The sequence below is a fragment of the Epinephelus fuscoguttatus genome, linkage group LG22, assembly GCF_011397635.1.
Source record: "Epinephelus fuscoguttatus linkage group LG22, E.fuscoguttatus.final_Chr_v1".
NCBI classification, from domain to species: domain Eukaryota; kingdom Metazoa; phylum Chordata; class Actinopteri; order Perciformes; family Serranidae; genus Epinephelus; species Epinephelus fuscoguttatus.
In genome coordinates this window covers 7949843-7965324 of record NC_064773.1, presented here as the reverse complement: position 1 = coordinate 7965324, position 15482 = coordinate 7949843, and the positions used below count along the sequence as shown (strand labels likewise).

Below are 15482 nucleotides of genomic sequence, written 5' to 3'. Positions count from 1 at the left end.
CAGCTAACAGCAGCTGAGGAGAGAGCAGATTGAACATTTTGCAGTAGCATCCTGATTGGCTGATAGAGATCGTGGCAAACTAGAAGAGTGAACACCCATAGTCAGCTGATTAGAGGAAGCAGTGGGAGTGGGATGGAGGCTGAATCCAAACATCACATAAAGACTGCAAGTAGCTGATAGACAGCCCCTGACTGTTTTACTCGTTGCCATAGAAACATTCAACTGCTGCTCTCATATTCATATATATGCCATATAAGTTGATGAACAGTGCCTACTCATCTGTCCCTGCAGATAACAAGATATAAATCCCATGTATGGCCTTTTGTGTGACTAAACAAATATGTAGGCTATTAATACATCTCTATGTAACAGGCAATATCACTGCGCAGCCTGACAGGCTGCAATAATGAAATGTATTTTCAGTCCCTCTACAGCCTGGACTTAAACATATCTCTGTATCATGATGTGGTTGAATATTATTTCTGGCCTACGCAATTCAAGTAGCTTTTTAATAGACCTAACTATCATTAGCTATTTTACACATTCATAAGATATTTTGTTCGGCAGTTGAACAACCCACAACGTCACATCTGTATTGCAATGAATTGTGGGTTATTAAATCAGTAAAGACTCTCTGGAAGTCTGTAGAAAGTCCGCTTGAGGCCCCCTGTGGACTGGCTAGATTGTAGCTTTGGACAGCCCGAAGCACTCCCGAACTTCCCGTGAACATACCCGCAAAGTCCGTGAGCCTTTAAAGCAGCTGTGTGGAACTTTACATTTTCGTTGATTATAGTGCCCCCCTTGGTCAAAGCGGTATGACACCCACAGCCTGGTGTCTTAAAATCTCAACTGCAGCGGGCAATCACCGCATGCATTTGTTTTTCTGGTGTAGCTCTGAATTTCTTATAAACTGAGGACAACTGCCTGCTGTATACTTGTGTTCATGGTCACAGTCGCAGATAATTTTGTGGCGTTTGTTGTAACGTTACTAGACAAGAGTGGTTCATCAGCTAACGTTACATTTAGCTTGCTTATAACTTCCATGTCGTCATATATTGAAGTGAAACAACGTCTAACAAGTTGCGGTATATTCTCTAAATAAAAACAAAAATTACATACCTGTCGATTAGGAAAAGGGCCAACTGGGGATCAGTTTTAAAATCTTTCAAATCTCTCAGCTCTCTCCACTTGGTGAATGCCCGACCAAGGTTTACACGCGTTTGGGCTCGAGCCCTATCACTGTCCCGTTTAGCCTTCTTCTGTTCTTTTTCTTTTTCTTTTAGATGGTGCTCCTTCGTTATCCGCCATGACATTGAAAGTACAACCAAGTCCTTATAGATACATCTGGTAAAACTGTTGTGTGTTCAGCAATGCCCATTGGGTACCGCTTACTCGAAGAACACTCTGTAAACACGGCTCTTCTTCTTCTTCTCTCAATTTATTGGCGGATCGCAAACAACTTCCAGGTGCATACCACCATCTACTGTACAAGAGACTACTCCCTACTACATGTCATTTAGCCTGTTTCTTAAATCCTACTGCAGGCGTGCAGACTTACTTCCACCTCCGGGTGTTGTATTCTGGTTTGCTGACTTCCGCTGTGTCCGACCCGACCGAGGCTATGCTAAATAGCCATATAGAGAAAGGCTTTTTTGTCACTGTTGGGTTCAAATAAATATGCAGCTCTTCGAGGGGGGGTGATACGAACTAGGGACAGTTTTATAAATGGTAAAAAGTTCTGCACAGCTGCTTTAAGTGTGGTGAAGTCCAGACATTTGGATTCAGCCAGAATTGTGAATGGATGAGGACAAAGAAAGTCTTCCTGATTGAACGTATGCTGAGCTTCATTTCAGCCTCTCGTTTTCCAATCTTCTCTTGCCCTACAACCCAACAAGCAAAGCAGGGGACATGGGTTAGTACAGGCAGACTCAATTCTGTTTGATTTTAACACTGTAAAAAGTGAGGTACAAATGACTGTGAGCATCATATCAAGGGAATAATATCAGTAAATTCAGACTTTACTTATCCCATGTGAATGCGCCACATGAAACACAGATGTCAGGGGGGGATTTGTAAATCACATGAGGTCTCCTAATAATACTAGTCCTATGTGACTAGGGCTTGAGAAGGTATATTATTTTCTCTTGCCAGCTGTCGCAGTGATCTCAGTAATGAAATGTTTTCGTGTGTGATAACAGGCTGTCAGTCGACGTTATTCATTTAAAACCTCACTGAACATTTGTCATGATGTGTTTTGGAGGCAGGTGTTTGCATTCACGTCTGTAAGGATGTGGTGTATCAGTCTAATCTGCTACGAAAAGCTCTTTTGAAGTTGAGAAGGTCACAGACAGTTCCACATCTCCTTTTTGTCTTCACATGTTTGATATGATTAGAGCATGAGGAGGCCCTGAAACATTTAGTGACTGTGCTGCAGCACCACCTAGTGTTTGATCCACGGCAGAGTTACAATAAAATGACAACTGGTGTGTTACTCTGTGTGTGAGGAGAATAAATGTTTAAAAACCTTTGACAGCTAATTAATTCATCAGGATGCTCACTTAAAGTAACAGCCCAGAGGACGACGTATCAAATTCAACTTTTAGAATACTAATGAAATGGGAATTATTTTGATAATGCTGCGCCGATAGCTGAGTGATGAATCGCCCTCTAAATAATTAATGACCACATTAGTTTAATCTTTTTCTGTTTGCTGTTCTGCTCTCACAGTTTAGGAGAGTTGAGTAATGAGGCTTCATGCGGCTGTTTTTTCTCTATTGGATCTTTTTTGTCACCTTCTGCAGACCCCCACTTCCTTAACAACAAGGAGATGTCTGACGTGACGTTCCTGGTGGAGGGGAAACCGTTTTATGCACATAAAGTTTTGCTGTTTACAGCTTCACCCAGGTGAGGACGAGTTTTGCTGTTTATTGGTGCATGTTTTTATTTTGTTTTTTATGACACAGCTGTAATAAACGCCGTGATTTCTTGTGTTGCGTTCAGGTTCAAGTCACTGCTCCAGAACAGACCAGCAGCAGAGAACACCTGTATTGAGATCAGCCATGTCAAGTACAATATTTTCCATGTAAGAATTTTATTATCATCTAAAACCACTGTTATTAAGTACTAGATGTCATGCGTGCAGATCAGACCTGTGAGTAAACAACAACAGTGATGCTGTCAACTGAACGCTGCGCTGCTCTGTGTTTCAGCTGGTCATGCAGTATCTGTACTGCGGCGGCACCGAGTCTTTGCACATACGCAACACTGAAGTCATGGAGGTAAGACAGACTTAACCAAAGCCTGCTGAGCGACAGTGCAAGTATTAGCATTTCTAATCCCGAGTCCTGTGCCTCATTCTGTGTGGCTGTACTGTTCCCTGCAGCTCCTGTCTGCAGCCAAATTCTTCCAACTAGAGGCCCTTCAGAGACACTGTGAGATCATCTGCTCCAAGAACATCACCACGGAAACCTGCGTGGACCTCTACAAACATGCCAAGGTGAGATGCAAACAGAACAATAAATAATAAAGACAATATTAAAGTATATATATATACATAAGTTTTTATATTAACAGTGGATCAAATGACTGCTTGTGTCTGAAAGTGTTTGCTCATAGTGATGAACCCACAGAGAGTTACCACACGACTCTGCAGTTTCCTCGGCTCCACCGAGCGTTTAATGTCTTTAAACTCATTGTTTAGGTTTTACGGCCCGTAACTTAATTGTTTTGGTTCTGTTTGGGTGATCTTATTGTTGTTTTCAGCAACATCAGGCAGCTTTATTCAGCAAAATAAAATCTATCAAAGAGCAGAGAAAGTTAGTAACTAGCTAGTGAGCACAGAAGTGCCTACATGTACCAGAGTGCATTGCGTCTCAGCGCTGCTGGTCTGGGTTGTCTTTCCAGAGTATCTTCAGGGTCCTAAGGAAGGTCTCGAGCACCTCTGTCTAAGTGAGGAGCAAAACTCTCATGCGTAGTAACACACACATGGGCTCTTCGCTCAAAAAGATACAGATTAAGAGCTGGTGCATCCTGTCTGGTCAGCTTAGTTAGTTTACATGAGTGCCGGAAAAAAAAAAACGAGCAATGTTTGTGCTTCCTGTGTGGTACTGGTGTAATGCAGCTCCTCTATGCTGCATTTCTTTGGCCATATATTCTGGCTCAAATAAATATGGCTGGATATTGTTGGAAATTGAGCTAGTTTGCAATACAAGTGAAAGACCAAGGAAGTTCTGTTCCTGAGCTGCATTTAGTGCACACCCTCTGGCTGCCCGGAGGCAAAATCCAACCTGTTCAGGGCTCCCATGGATCCCCAAAAAGTCTTAATAGGCATTGAATTCATTCATTTAAAAATAACTCCACAATCGGTATTAAAATGTATTAAATTAATCTTTTAAATGCTGAGACATGAGAAGTATGATTTTACAAGTCGTTTTTTTTTTCTTACGTTGCATTGTCACATCTCAAAATAATTGGTAACATTGATATTTCCTAAATGATTTACCGAATGCCTCTCACGTTAATTTAAGACAGATCAGGAAAGTTGAACCAGCAATCCTCATGTTTTGTTTCTGGTTGGGATGCTCAGAGCAGAAGATCCATTGTCTGCTAGCCAGCTGTCACTGTACCCTGGACCAGTGGTTCCCAACTGGTCCAGATTTCTCCTTAGTCATTAATTCAAGGTCCACATATACTTGGCAAAGTTATTCCTGACCCTAAGTGATTGGTTCATGGTTTTTTTTCATTCAATTTCATGATTGTAAAATTGATCTTAAAGGGATAGTGCACCCAAAAATGAAAATTCAGCCATTATCTACTCGCCCATATGCCGACAAAGGCCCTGGTGAAGTTTTAAAGTCCTCACATCTCTTGCGGAGATCGGCGGGGGGAGCGGCTAGCACACCTAATGGCTGACAGCGCCCCAGACTAACGTCCAAGAACACAAAATTGAAACCACAAAATATCTCATAGTGATCCAAGTGTGCTGAAGCCCCGACATGAAAAGTTGTTTGGAAAAACGTCATATGAACTCTGTTTTTAGCCTCACTGTAGCCTGTAGCTCTGACTGCTTCTCTGTGCTCCGCACTCACGTGTGCGCGCTCAGGGTGATCGGTGATGCACGGTCTCTGAAGAGCAGCAGTCTCGTCAGTACTGATGTCCAGATTCTCAAGTGCAGGCATCGCCAATTCCCAGTCTGAGCAGCAAAGACTTTGCTCATCCGTTGGCATTGCTTTGCATTTGAAACAACTACACCACCAGGTTTCCAGTGCTCGACTCCGGTATTCTGCGGCTGGCTGAGGGTTAGGCTCATGAGCTGCGGCTGCTTCATCCAGTAGCCTGAGTTCCGTCCGTATACTCGGACTCAAACAAATACGGCTCAACAAAGAAATGCTGTTCCTCCTCAATTTCAAAGTCTTCAGACATGTTGGGCTGTCCTTTGCTAAAAGACCGTAGTGCAAATTATTTTTTTACAATTGTCTCTCCCTGCAGTGCACGTGTCATGTGATGTAAACACGGGTAAGCAAAGCTCATGCTTTCGCTGATCTCGCACAAGCGCGCACATGTGAGCGCAGAGCACAGAGAAGCAGTCAGAGCTACAGGCTACAGTGAGGCTAAAAACAGAGTTCATGTGACGTTTTTCCAAACAACTTTTTATGTCGGGGCTTCAGGACACTTGGATCACTACGGATGAGCAGTATGGAGATATTTTGTGGATTCAATTTTGTGTTCTTGGACGTTAGTCTGGGGCGCCCTCTGCCATTAGGTGTGCTAGCCGCTCCCCCTGCCGAACTCCGCAAGGGATGTGAGCACTCTAAAACTTAACCAGGGCCTCCGTCGGCATATGGGTGAGTAGATAATGGCTGTATTTTCATTTTTGGGTTCACTATCCCTTTAAATTTTATTCCGCGAGGCATTAGAAAAAAGTCTTAAAAATTCATGAATCTAATTTGCCTGTAGAAGCCCTGCTGTAGTTCTTCTTGCCTCCAGCTACGTCACTATCATGTCTCATGACTGCACTGGAAGGAGGAAGAGATTTTGCAGCTGTGAACTCAGCTTTCTCTGTCAACACAATGCACACTGACGAATTTATGGCTTCATTCAACTACATTTTAGGGCTGCGTCTTACTCAGGATCGTGCCAGTCGAATCAGATTTGACTGTTTAATACAGGACTCAGTGGGTCAGAAATGTGCTACAACATTTTTTGCTGACACTGATATCAAACATAAGCCAGAGACTGTGTTGTATTAAGTTGTTTAAGTTGTCGGATAATGTTGTCTCAGAGCCTGACGGTGGAAAGTTTCTCCTCCTCTGTGCTGCTGCCTGCATGTCTGCAGCTGTATGTACCAAAGAGTAGCGTGAAAATCAAGAGCGCTCACTCCACAGCAAAATCTTGGGACCAAAATGTCCCCAGAGGTACACTGCACAAAAAACAACAAGAAGACAACTGCTCAACTTGAGGCAATGTGAGTCGACTGACTGGTCTCAGCCAACTGTCAGGGGGCGGCCCTGCTACATTTCCTGTCTACACTGATTTGACATATAAATGGTGGCAAATTTTCTCATCAATCTGTCATTGTCTCCCCATCATCTGTTTTTACCGTAGTTCCTTGGTGCCTCGGAGCTCACGGCTTTCATCGAGGGCTATTTCCTGAAGAACATGGTGCTGCTGATCGAACTCGACGGCTTCAAGCAGCTGCTGTACGAGCCTCCGCCGGCAGAGAGCCCCGCGTCCAGCCCCGGCATCTGCTCCGACATCCTCCTCGACCTGGAGAGAACTCTGGCCACACGCATCCACTCCATCCACCTCTCCACCTCCAAGGGCTCCGTGGTGTGACGCCATGCTCTGCCGAGAGCCCTCCGATCCAGGCACAGCATCCATGTAACACCGACATCCAGTGCCATGCTACACAGCCCCGTCCACCTGTCCTGGCCCCGCCGCTGAAGAGGGGCTGTCGGATGTTTTTATGTCAGGGATTCCCTTTAATTCTGCCGGTCGCGGCCGCACCTGAGGGTTAAAGTTACAAAAATCAGAGAGAACTTTGTGTTGTTCTTGAACTCTGTCGTCCTAAAGGCTCCCACTGATCACATCACACCCCACAGTAAGAAAAACTATCAAAAAAAAACTCGACCCAGCAGTATCACTTAGACCTAATTGTGATTATGAAACTTATTGTATTTCATATAGGATACATGCATGGAATACATTCTGTACACCTTTTTTCGCTTAAAAAGGTAGAGTAGAATTTTAACTCAGTAAATGCAGCTTTCTCATCATCTCTGATATGAGACGTTAGGTTTACACACTCGTGGAAGTGGACGCCATCGCAGTATACAGTTTGACACATGCCAAAATATAATCCTACTATACAACCAATAAAAGTGACTCGTAGCAATGCCAGCAGACGGACTTTAGGTGGACTTCTTTACATTCTGTCACTTCTATGTTGGATACGTTTCACTGTGTTCTATATCTACTGTGTGCAGAGGCCAAACTGATCACAGGAACTTCCACCGTGGCCGACGCTGCAGCGCTGATTAAACTGAAGTCGGCCCACTCAGTGAGATCTATGCTGACGTATGCTTGAAACACGGATGTCCAACTGGGAAATTAACTCCACGAACACTGTCGGCTTTTTTTTTTTCTTTTTTCTTTTTTGCATGACACCTCCTCAACTGAGCTGCCCTGATATTGCTTTTTATGCAGAGCTTACTTCACGGACCGAAGAGGAAGTAAGGGCAAAACGCTGCTTATTAACTTTCTATCCACTGCAAAACTGACTGAGCGGGATTTTGGAGATGGATTTCGATTGGCAGGGACTTTCTCTTTAAAGATATTTAAGTGTAAATACGTCCTTAAAGTCATCGTGCTGGTCGTTTTTTTTTTTGTTTTGTTTTTTTTTTGTAAACTGATGTACAGTATTCTCCCACACGCGCTTGGCTGACGACACCAGTCTCATTGAATGTGCTCCCCGGACCGTTTGTTCCTGCTGTATGTGTCCGTTTATGCAAAAGTTGCATGTTTGACCTGTTTGTTTGAATCCTCTGTTTCGCTTTCGGTGTGCTTTCTGTGTAGGTCGGCAGGGCTGAGCAGGGTGTTGGTTGTTCCAGGTGAAGTCCAGTCAGAGGTTGTTCCCGTCAGTTACTTTGCTGTTTCTGAAACATTCCAGATGATCAGGGTAGGTCGCCACCAGGATGCATCTTTAAAGTCACCTTTTGTCAGCGGAGTTTCTTAAGAACATCAGTTCTGTGAATGAAAGGTTGAATTTCCACACACTGTGTATCAATGCTGAGTTTATTAGAGACAAAACAATGTTACAGGACTCACGGAGTAACGTTACGTCCCAGCCACCTGTTTGAGTGCACGTTTTGAATTTGCACATCCCATAAATGCTAAAAAACACCTGAAGTACTGCAGCAAGGTTTTCACAGCATGGAAATGTTGGTCAGTAATAGTCGATTCAAGCAAAAAGAAAAGTTTTGAATGGGCACTGCACTCGAATTTCACAATACCAACCTGTCCATTCTGTTTCCAGCACCCATGTCTGTCCTTAGTCACTTCTCTTCTTTTAGTGCTCTCCAGTGAGGAAGAGCTACACCAACGGTTATGTGTATTTGTCCTCACCGTCAACCGCTTTCTTTTTACTTCTTACTTTAATTTTACTTTAAGTTTTTACACCAAGCAACTTGTAAAATTCACGCAACAGTAGGTGGTGAGAACGCGTAATTATTAGCATTTTCTCGAGCTGATTTTAATGGAAATATATTAAAATGTGGGCTGAATTTAGACAGAAATTTGGCTACAGTTGGAGCTCTTCTACAGCTTTTAAGCGACTTAACTCCACCAGGTGAATCATCTGTACAAAATTAACAGCTATTCTAAAACATAACAGCTATTTTTTAATAAAAAGTTATAGTAACATAACAACTGAAGGTGGGCTTAAAATTCTGTTCAGCTGCACCCTTTACGATGGATAGAATCTTACGTTTACAGTGTTGAATAAACCACAACCTGCAGCTGAAATTAATCACTTTGAATGTCCAATTCTAGATGAATTCTGCAACTGATGTGTCAGAGAATTTAAATCTGCTGCTCTAATGTGTGCCTCTGACTGGCAGCCAGCTTCTGCTTAGAGTAGCCTGTTAATCATGATGAGCCCAAAGCTCACCTCTGTAGAAGTCATGCTGTGTAATCAGCAGCTTGATGTGCCTCACCTGTCAGGAGGAGGCGTGTCTTGGAAAAGGAGAAGAGCTCATTAACACAGTAAGTTAGTCTTTTGTATTCATAAAATAAAAGTGTGACATCTTGAAGTTTAAACTTGTGAAAAATGTGAGCCAAAAGAAAAGCGTTTTATTTTTCAACAACACAAACAAACAGGATCATTTTAAGTTCTGTGTTTCTTTGTTAAAGGTCCGGTGTGTAGGATATAGGGAGATACATATTGGCAGAAATGAAATATAATATGTTTCTTTAGTGTTTCATCACCGTCGTTACCTTAGAATGAGTTGTGTACAGGGAGCATGTCCTCGTCTACGAAGACTGCTGTGTTGCACTTGCATTTTCGACAGCAGCTCAGAAAGACAAACCAAACTCCACGTATGGTCGTTTGTGTTTTCACGTCAACCATGCAGCCCCCCCGTGACAAGCAGCGTCAGAAAAACACCAATTTTTTTTTATGTTAAACTGCTTTATTCAGTGTTTTTACCTGTTTATTTTTATTTTTTTTCAAAGGTTTATTTTTATTAACAGACGCTCAAATTACAGTGCAGGAGCAGTTCCTAAAATAAGCCATGTTTCCATTTGTGCGTTTGAAAATATTTTAAAAAGAGAAAGTAAAAGGACAAAGATACTTATCCAGAAACACAAATGAAGAGACAAAAAGCAAAAACCAAAAAAGACAAAGAAAGAAATATTTAAATTAAATATGAGGATACTATTCCTTAAATATAAACAGAGAGGATGTACTAAAACTATATCTTAGGACATTTTGACATACAAACATATATTGATAAATTCACGAATGAATCAGAAATGATCAAAGTTTTCACCTGTTTAAGTCACCAGGTCTGTTTGTTTAGGAGAGAAGGAGACCTATGGGGGCAATTTGGCCTCCCGCTAAAAACCTCCTTAGTGTCTGGATCGTAAGTTATCAGAGAAAAAGGATGAGCACACATTATCAGGTGTTTTTACTGGTTTAAATCACCTGGTCCATTTGTTCAGTAGAGGAAGACACCGTGCGGATAATTCGGTTTCTGGTAAAAACCTCCTGAACAATGAACAATGAAGGAATTCTAACCAGGAGAAGCCTCAGCTGGTTGCAATGCGCAATCCTCACCACTACATGCCACTAAATCCCCCTGAACTGTACACATTCTGCCTTTAAATAACATCGAGGAGATCTCAAAGAGCTCCCTGCACATCGCAGCTCCATGGATCTTCATCAGTCATCAAATCAAATTCCCAGTGTGAAACAACACATCTTTACTAAAGCCAAAAACAGCAGGACATCTGAGATGATCACCACATCAGTGAGTGATTAAAAAACAGCAGATTCGACAGTAACCAGTCCAAGTCCACTTATCCTGTTGGGGGTCTAACATTGGGCGAGAGGCGGGGTTCACCCTGGACAGGTCTCCAGACTATCACAGGGCTGACACATAGAGACAGACAACCATTCACACTCACATTCACACCTACGGACAATTTAGAGTCACCAGTTAACCTGCATGTCTTTGGACTGTGGGAGGAAGCTGGAGCACCTGGAGACCAGTTTCATATTTCATTTATATTCTGTGTGGTTTGACAGATATTGTTTGTCCCATTCTGGTGTTTATCAATTATTAATGTGGGAGCTGTTTCAGGCGTTTTGAGATTTGTCTCAGGTGTGTGAGATTTCGCTCCTCTTTTTTATTGGCTGCTGCAGCCTGCGGCTTTAGTATAAAGATGTGTTGCCTCATCTTGGGAATCAGACAAACTTCCAATGCCCAAAACGTTGTGTCTCTGTTAAACTCAGCGCAGAAATTCAACCTTTTATTCCACTTGATTTTCATTTTCATCAGATAAAACTTATAAAACCTAAAAAGGACCAAATATTAAATGAGCAGCACCCCTGATGTTTGACGTTACCATGACCCTCCCACTCAGACACATCTTAAATCAGGAGTAAATCATAGAGTGCATGATCTGAATGTAACAATGCAACAAAGGTTTAATATTTACAAAATGTGCAATATCTACAGTCCAGCAACAAACCAAAAAAAAAAAGATGCTTCCCTCTGTTTCCAGTGGCTCACAGTGCAAACGTCTCTGAAGTGTCCTCATAGTTTGTGATGTTGTTTCTGCATTAATCCGACTGTACCTTCAGACAACAGACCAATCTTAAAAATATTGTAGCACACTCAAAATTTACTTCAATATTTGTTTTGGGCCAAAAGAAAAAACATTTCCAGAGAAACATACAGGCATATAAGAGCTGGTTTTAAGTTCTGTAAATAGTTACAGAAATATAGATACTATCCTACGACTTTATTTTCTTACCTACATACATAGCACTATATATTTTATTTTACATTCCACAGCTATTTTGTTTTACAAAAGTGAAAAAGATTATATAAAAAGATGCTTTAAAGTTTTGAAATTAAGCAATATTTCCATCAGACTGTATTACTCTGAGGACTACAGGGAATAATACGCCACAGGACGTGGAGCTACAGCATAAATGTGAATTGAAAGACACTTAACAGCGACTAACGAGTGACTGAAACAAGCCTGGATACGTGTTTATATTCTTGTGACATCCCATGGTGTATTTTATTTTAAATGTCTTTCACGCATTTTAAAGGTCCAGTGTGCAGGATTGAGGGGGATATACTGGGATATATTAGTGTATTATCGCCTGATAATAAGAGTTGTTGTGTTCTTGCTACCTGAGGATGAGATGTTTATATCTACATAAGGAGCGGGTCCTTGTTTGTAAAGATCACCATGTTGCACTGCCATGTTTCTACAGTAGCCCAGAAGGGACAAACCAAACGCTGGCTGAGGATAGGGCCAATTGCGTTTTCACATCGGCCACCATAGTTAGCAGCCCCTCCACAGTAGCTGTGTTTCCATCCAAAAATGATTTGAATCATTGGGAAATGCGCATTAAAAGAAATACGAATCCTGTGTGTTTCCATTAAATGTACGGACTTTGGTGTAAAACTACGAACTCACGTGAGTTTTCCGCAGAACCGGAAACAAAACAAGTCTCGCGTTCTTCTTCTTCTACGTTTTCTGGCGGTTGGCAACCAGCTTGTAAATGCATTACCGCCTTCCCGACCCGGAGTGTGGATATCACCATGGAGAGAGGTGCAGACTTAATTTGAACATAACTGTTTCCATCCCCTGTTTTGCGAATCAACATTTTTCGAATCAACCAAAACCCGGCTAAAGCAAGCGTATTTTAGTTTGTGCGAATCAGGGGATTTTAATTCAAATTTTGGCGTTTCCATCATAATTTTCCGATGCGATACTTAAACAGGCTGATGGAAACATAGCTAGTGAGAGCATCAGAAAAAGCAAAACAGTGAAACTACTTTTTTCAGTGTTTTTTACCAGTTTAAATCACCGATTCCAAGACCTCTGCGGATAATTTGGCTCCCACTGAAAACCCTCTAAACATCTGGGGCTGGTTGCACTGAGAACCTTGACTTAAGATCTTCCTTAAAGTCCAAGATAAGGTTTCCTTGAGATAGAATTAGTTGCAAAAAACATCCTTAAGTCCTCTCCTTAAGGTTTCCTTAAAGTGTTTACGTAGCGCTTTAAGTTTTCCTCATTATCTAGGATTTGTACTTGAGGAATAGTTTGTTAAACTTTTGGACTTTTGTAACAGAAGTAAAGACAAAAACATCATGTACCTCTGGCTCCATTTTAACGTCGCTGACTTAATGGAGATAAATGAAAAAAAAATAAGGCTTCCTGAGAAGAGTGTTCCCTGAGCAAATGATTTTGTGCTATAAATTTGACAGGAAGTCAATATATGATTGTGACCATCTGGGGTTGGATCATCCAACTTTCCAAAGTTGCACTCTTCCAGCCTCATTACAATTAATGATTGGTCTGTGGTTCAATGCAACAGGCTCTTTCAGTTATTTATTGGCGAGGTATTTCATGTTAGCCTTAAGTGTCATACTTAAGGAACAAACTTAAGGTGTTTTGTGCAACCAGCCCGTGGAAGTTATTCGAGAAATAAGGCGAGCTACCTGTCTCCGACACTGAAACACCGATTTGTGACATGAAATTGCTTTATTCAGTGTTTTTACTAATTTTAATCACCTGGCCGTTTGTTCTGGAGAGGAGAAGACCTCTGTGGAAAAACTGGCTCCCAATGAAAACCTCTCAAACGTCTGGATATAAAGTTATTCGAGAAAAAATGCTAGCACACATTAGCAGGTGCTGGGCTAGCTGCCCGTCTCCAAGGAGCCAAACAGTGTCAGAGAACCACCGATTTGTAACATGAAAGTGCTTTATTCAGCATTTTTATTGGTTTTATTCACCTGGTCTGTTTGTTTTGGCGAGGAAGAGACCTCTTTGGATAATTCGTCTTCTGGTCAAAACATCCTGAACGTCTGGATAAGAAATAAGGCGAGCGTGGAGTTTCATTTAATAAACACTGTGTTCGCACAAAAAGAGGCCTGAAAGAGCTGTACGCCACTTTCCACATGAAGGTTGTGATGTATGAAAACAGACTCGATGGGAGAAACTTTGACCCATGCTTATGGGTGGTAGAAATTGTTCAATATTTTTTGCCGCACACCTTTTTTGGCGTTTGTTTATGCGTACATTTCTAGTAGGGATCCTACGCACTGTTTTATGAGGCCCCATGTCTGTTGGTTTTGGAGAGGAGGAGACGTCTGTGGATGATTTGGCTCCTGGTGAAAACCTCCTGAACAATGAAGGAATTCTAACCAGGAGCAGTTGGTTGCAGTCTGTCATCCTCACCACTAGATGCCACTAAATCCCTCTAAATCTTACACACCGGACCTCTTAAAGACGAACTTATAGGCTGCCATTTTACCCTGAAAGCTTTAATGAAGCTGATAATTTATTTAGACTAACTCTGGTTGAAGTCATTAATATTTAGCTTTCTATTAAATCATCACACACGCCCACACTTGGATTAAAACTTGCTGTTTAAAGGTGAAATGTAACTCACAGATGCAAACCATTTTGTCTCCACAGAGGTAAAAAGGTTCATAATGATGTCAAGCACTTCTCGTGCCAGTGTTCCTCACACTCACTCAAAAGCATTAGTATTTTAACAGTGAAGTCTTGTTGTGATCCAACAGCTGAATGTGGCTTTAGAATAAGAGAATAAGCCAAAAGACTTTAGCACTGTTTTTTATTAGTCTTAATGTTATGCCATTAGCAGAAGACTAACCTTAGCTTGCCCCATGCTGGCGCTTTTGATTCCAAACTGGGTCAAACCCGTAGAGTAAATGTCGATTCGCATGGCTCTTCTTGTTTAATGTTGTTGAGAATGTGCTTTGTACACCAGCTCTGTCAAACACACTCCCCTTGATTTGTCTGAGCATTTATTTGCCTGCGTATTTGTTCCTGGTAATAAACAACATTTCTCCTAGACACAGTGGAAACATGCATGGGATATTCACTAGATCTCAGATCCACAGGGGAGGGGGAGGGGGGGGTGAACTTTTGCTATTATTTTTCCTTTGATGAGAACATGTATATTGTACAAAATATATATATGAAATATAAATTATACATGGTGTGAGAAGCAGGGATGTGGTGGAGTATAACAACAAAAAGGAATGTTACACTCATGCTACAGTTTCTGTTGTTCCATGACATGCTTTTGTGGACAGCTAATAAACGACCAGAGTTTAAAGCGTATGAAGGTCTTTTTTTTTTTGGCTTTATTTGTTATAAAAAGCCCACAAAACAATGCAGTGCAAGTTTCTGCAAACTACTTTACATTTGTACATTATATTGTAGTGGATATGTTGAAATTTTTTGTCAACAACGCTGTGGTTAACGTGTGGTTACATTGAGGCACAAAAATCACTTGGTTATGTTTAGGGAAAGATCGGGTTTTAGCTTAAAACACCGGCCTTTGGTGACACAGACGCTGCTGGAAATGCAGCAATGTCTCTGTAAAAAACAGCCACCTTTCATCGCACTATACCGGCAGGAAACAGAGCGACGTTTCAGTAAAAAAGATCTGCATTTTATGGCACTGTCCCTGCTGGAAAAACAGCGATGGGTCCCTAAGAAAACACCCACATTTAAGGGGATGTTAAAGCCGCTGCAAAAGCAGGGCCAGGTTGGTGAAAAACAATGAGAAATGCCACTGGGAGATGCCACAATGTGTCGGGATAAAAAAACACACAAAGGTTCTGTGCCACATAGACCTCTGGGAGACTGCAGCACTATATGGCTGAAGAAAACAGCAATGGTCCCCAAGAAAACACCCATGTCTGGAG

General features: G+C 41.8%; 1 protein-coding gene across 3 annotated transcripts in view; it reads left to right on the top strand.

Moving 5' to 3' along the window:
• Positions 1-15482, top strand: part of btbd11a (BTB (POZ) domain containing 11a) — a 364442-nt gene that overhangs the window by 281312 nt on the left and 67648 nt on the right. For 2 of the 3 annotated variants that reach the window (XM_049566822.1, XM_049566821.1), the window contains 5 exons: positions 2802-2904; positions 3001-3082; positions 3210-3278; positions 3383-3496; positions 6604-14892. In XM_049566822.1, the coding sequence (XP_049422779.1) occupies positions 2802-2904; positions 3001-3082; positions 3210-3278; positions 3383-3496; positions 6604-6834 (599 nt within the window). In that variant the 3' untranslated portion in view covers positions 6835-14892. Of the gene's footprint in view, positions 1-2801; positions 2905-3000; positions 3083-3209; positions 3279-3382; positions 3497-6603; positions 14893-15482 lie in introns of those variants that run through there. The other variant, XR_007448417.1, reaches the window with a different exon arrangement.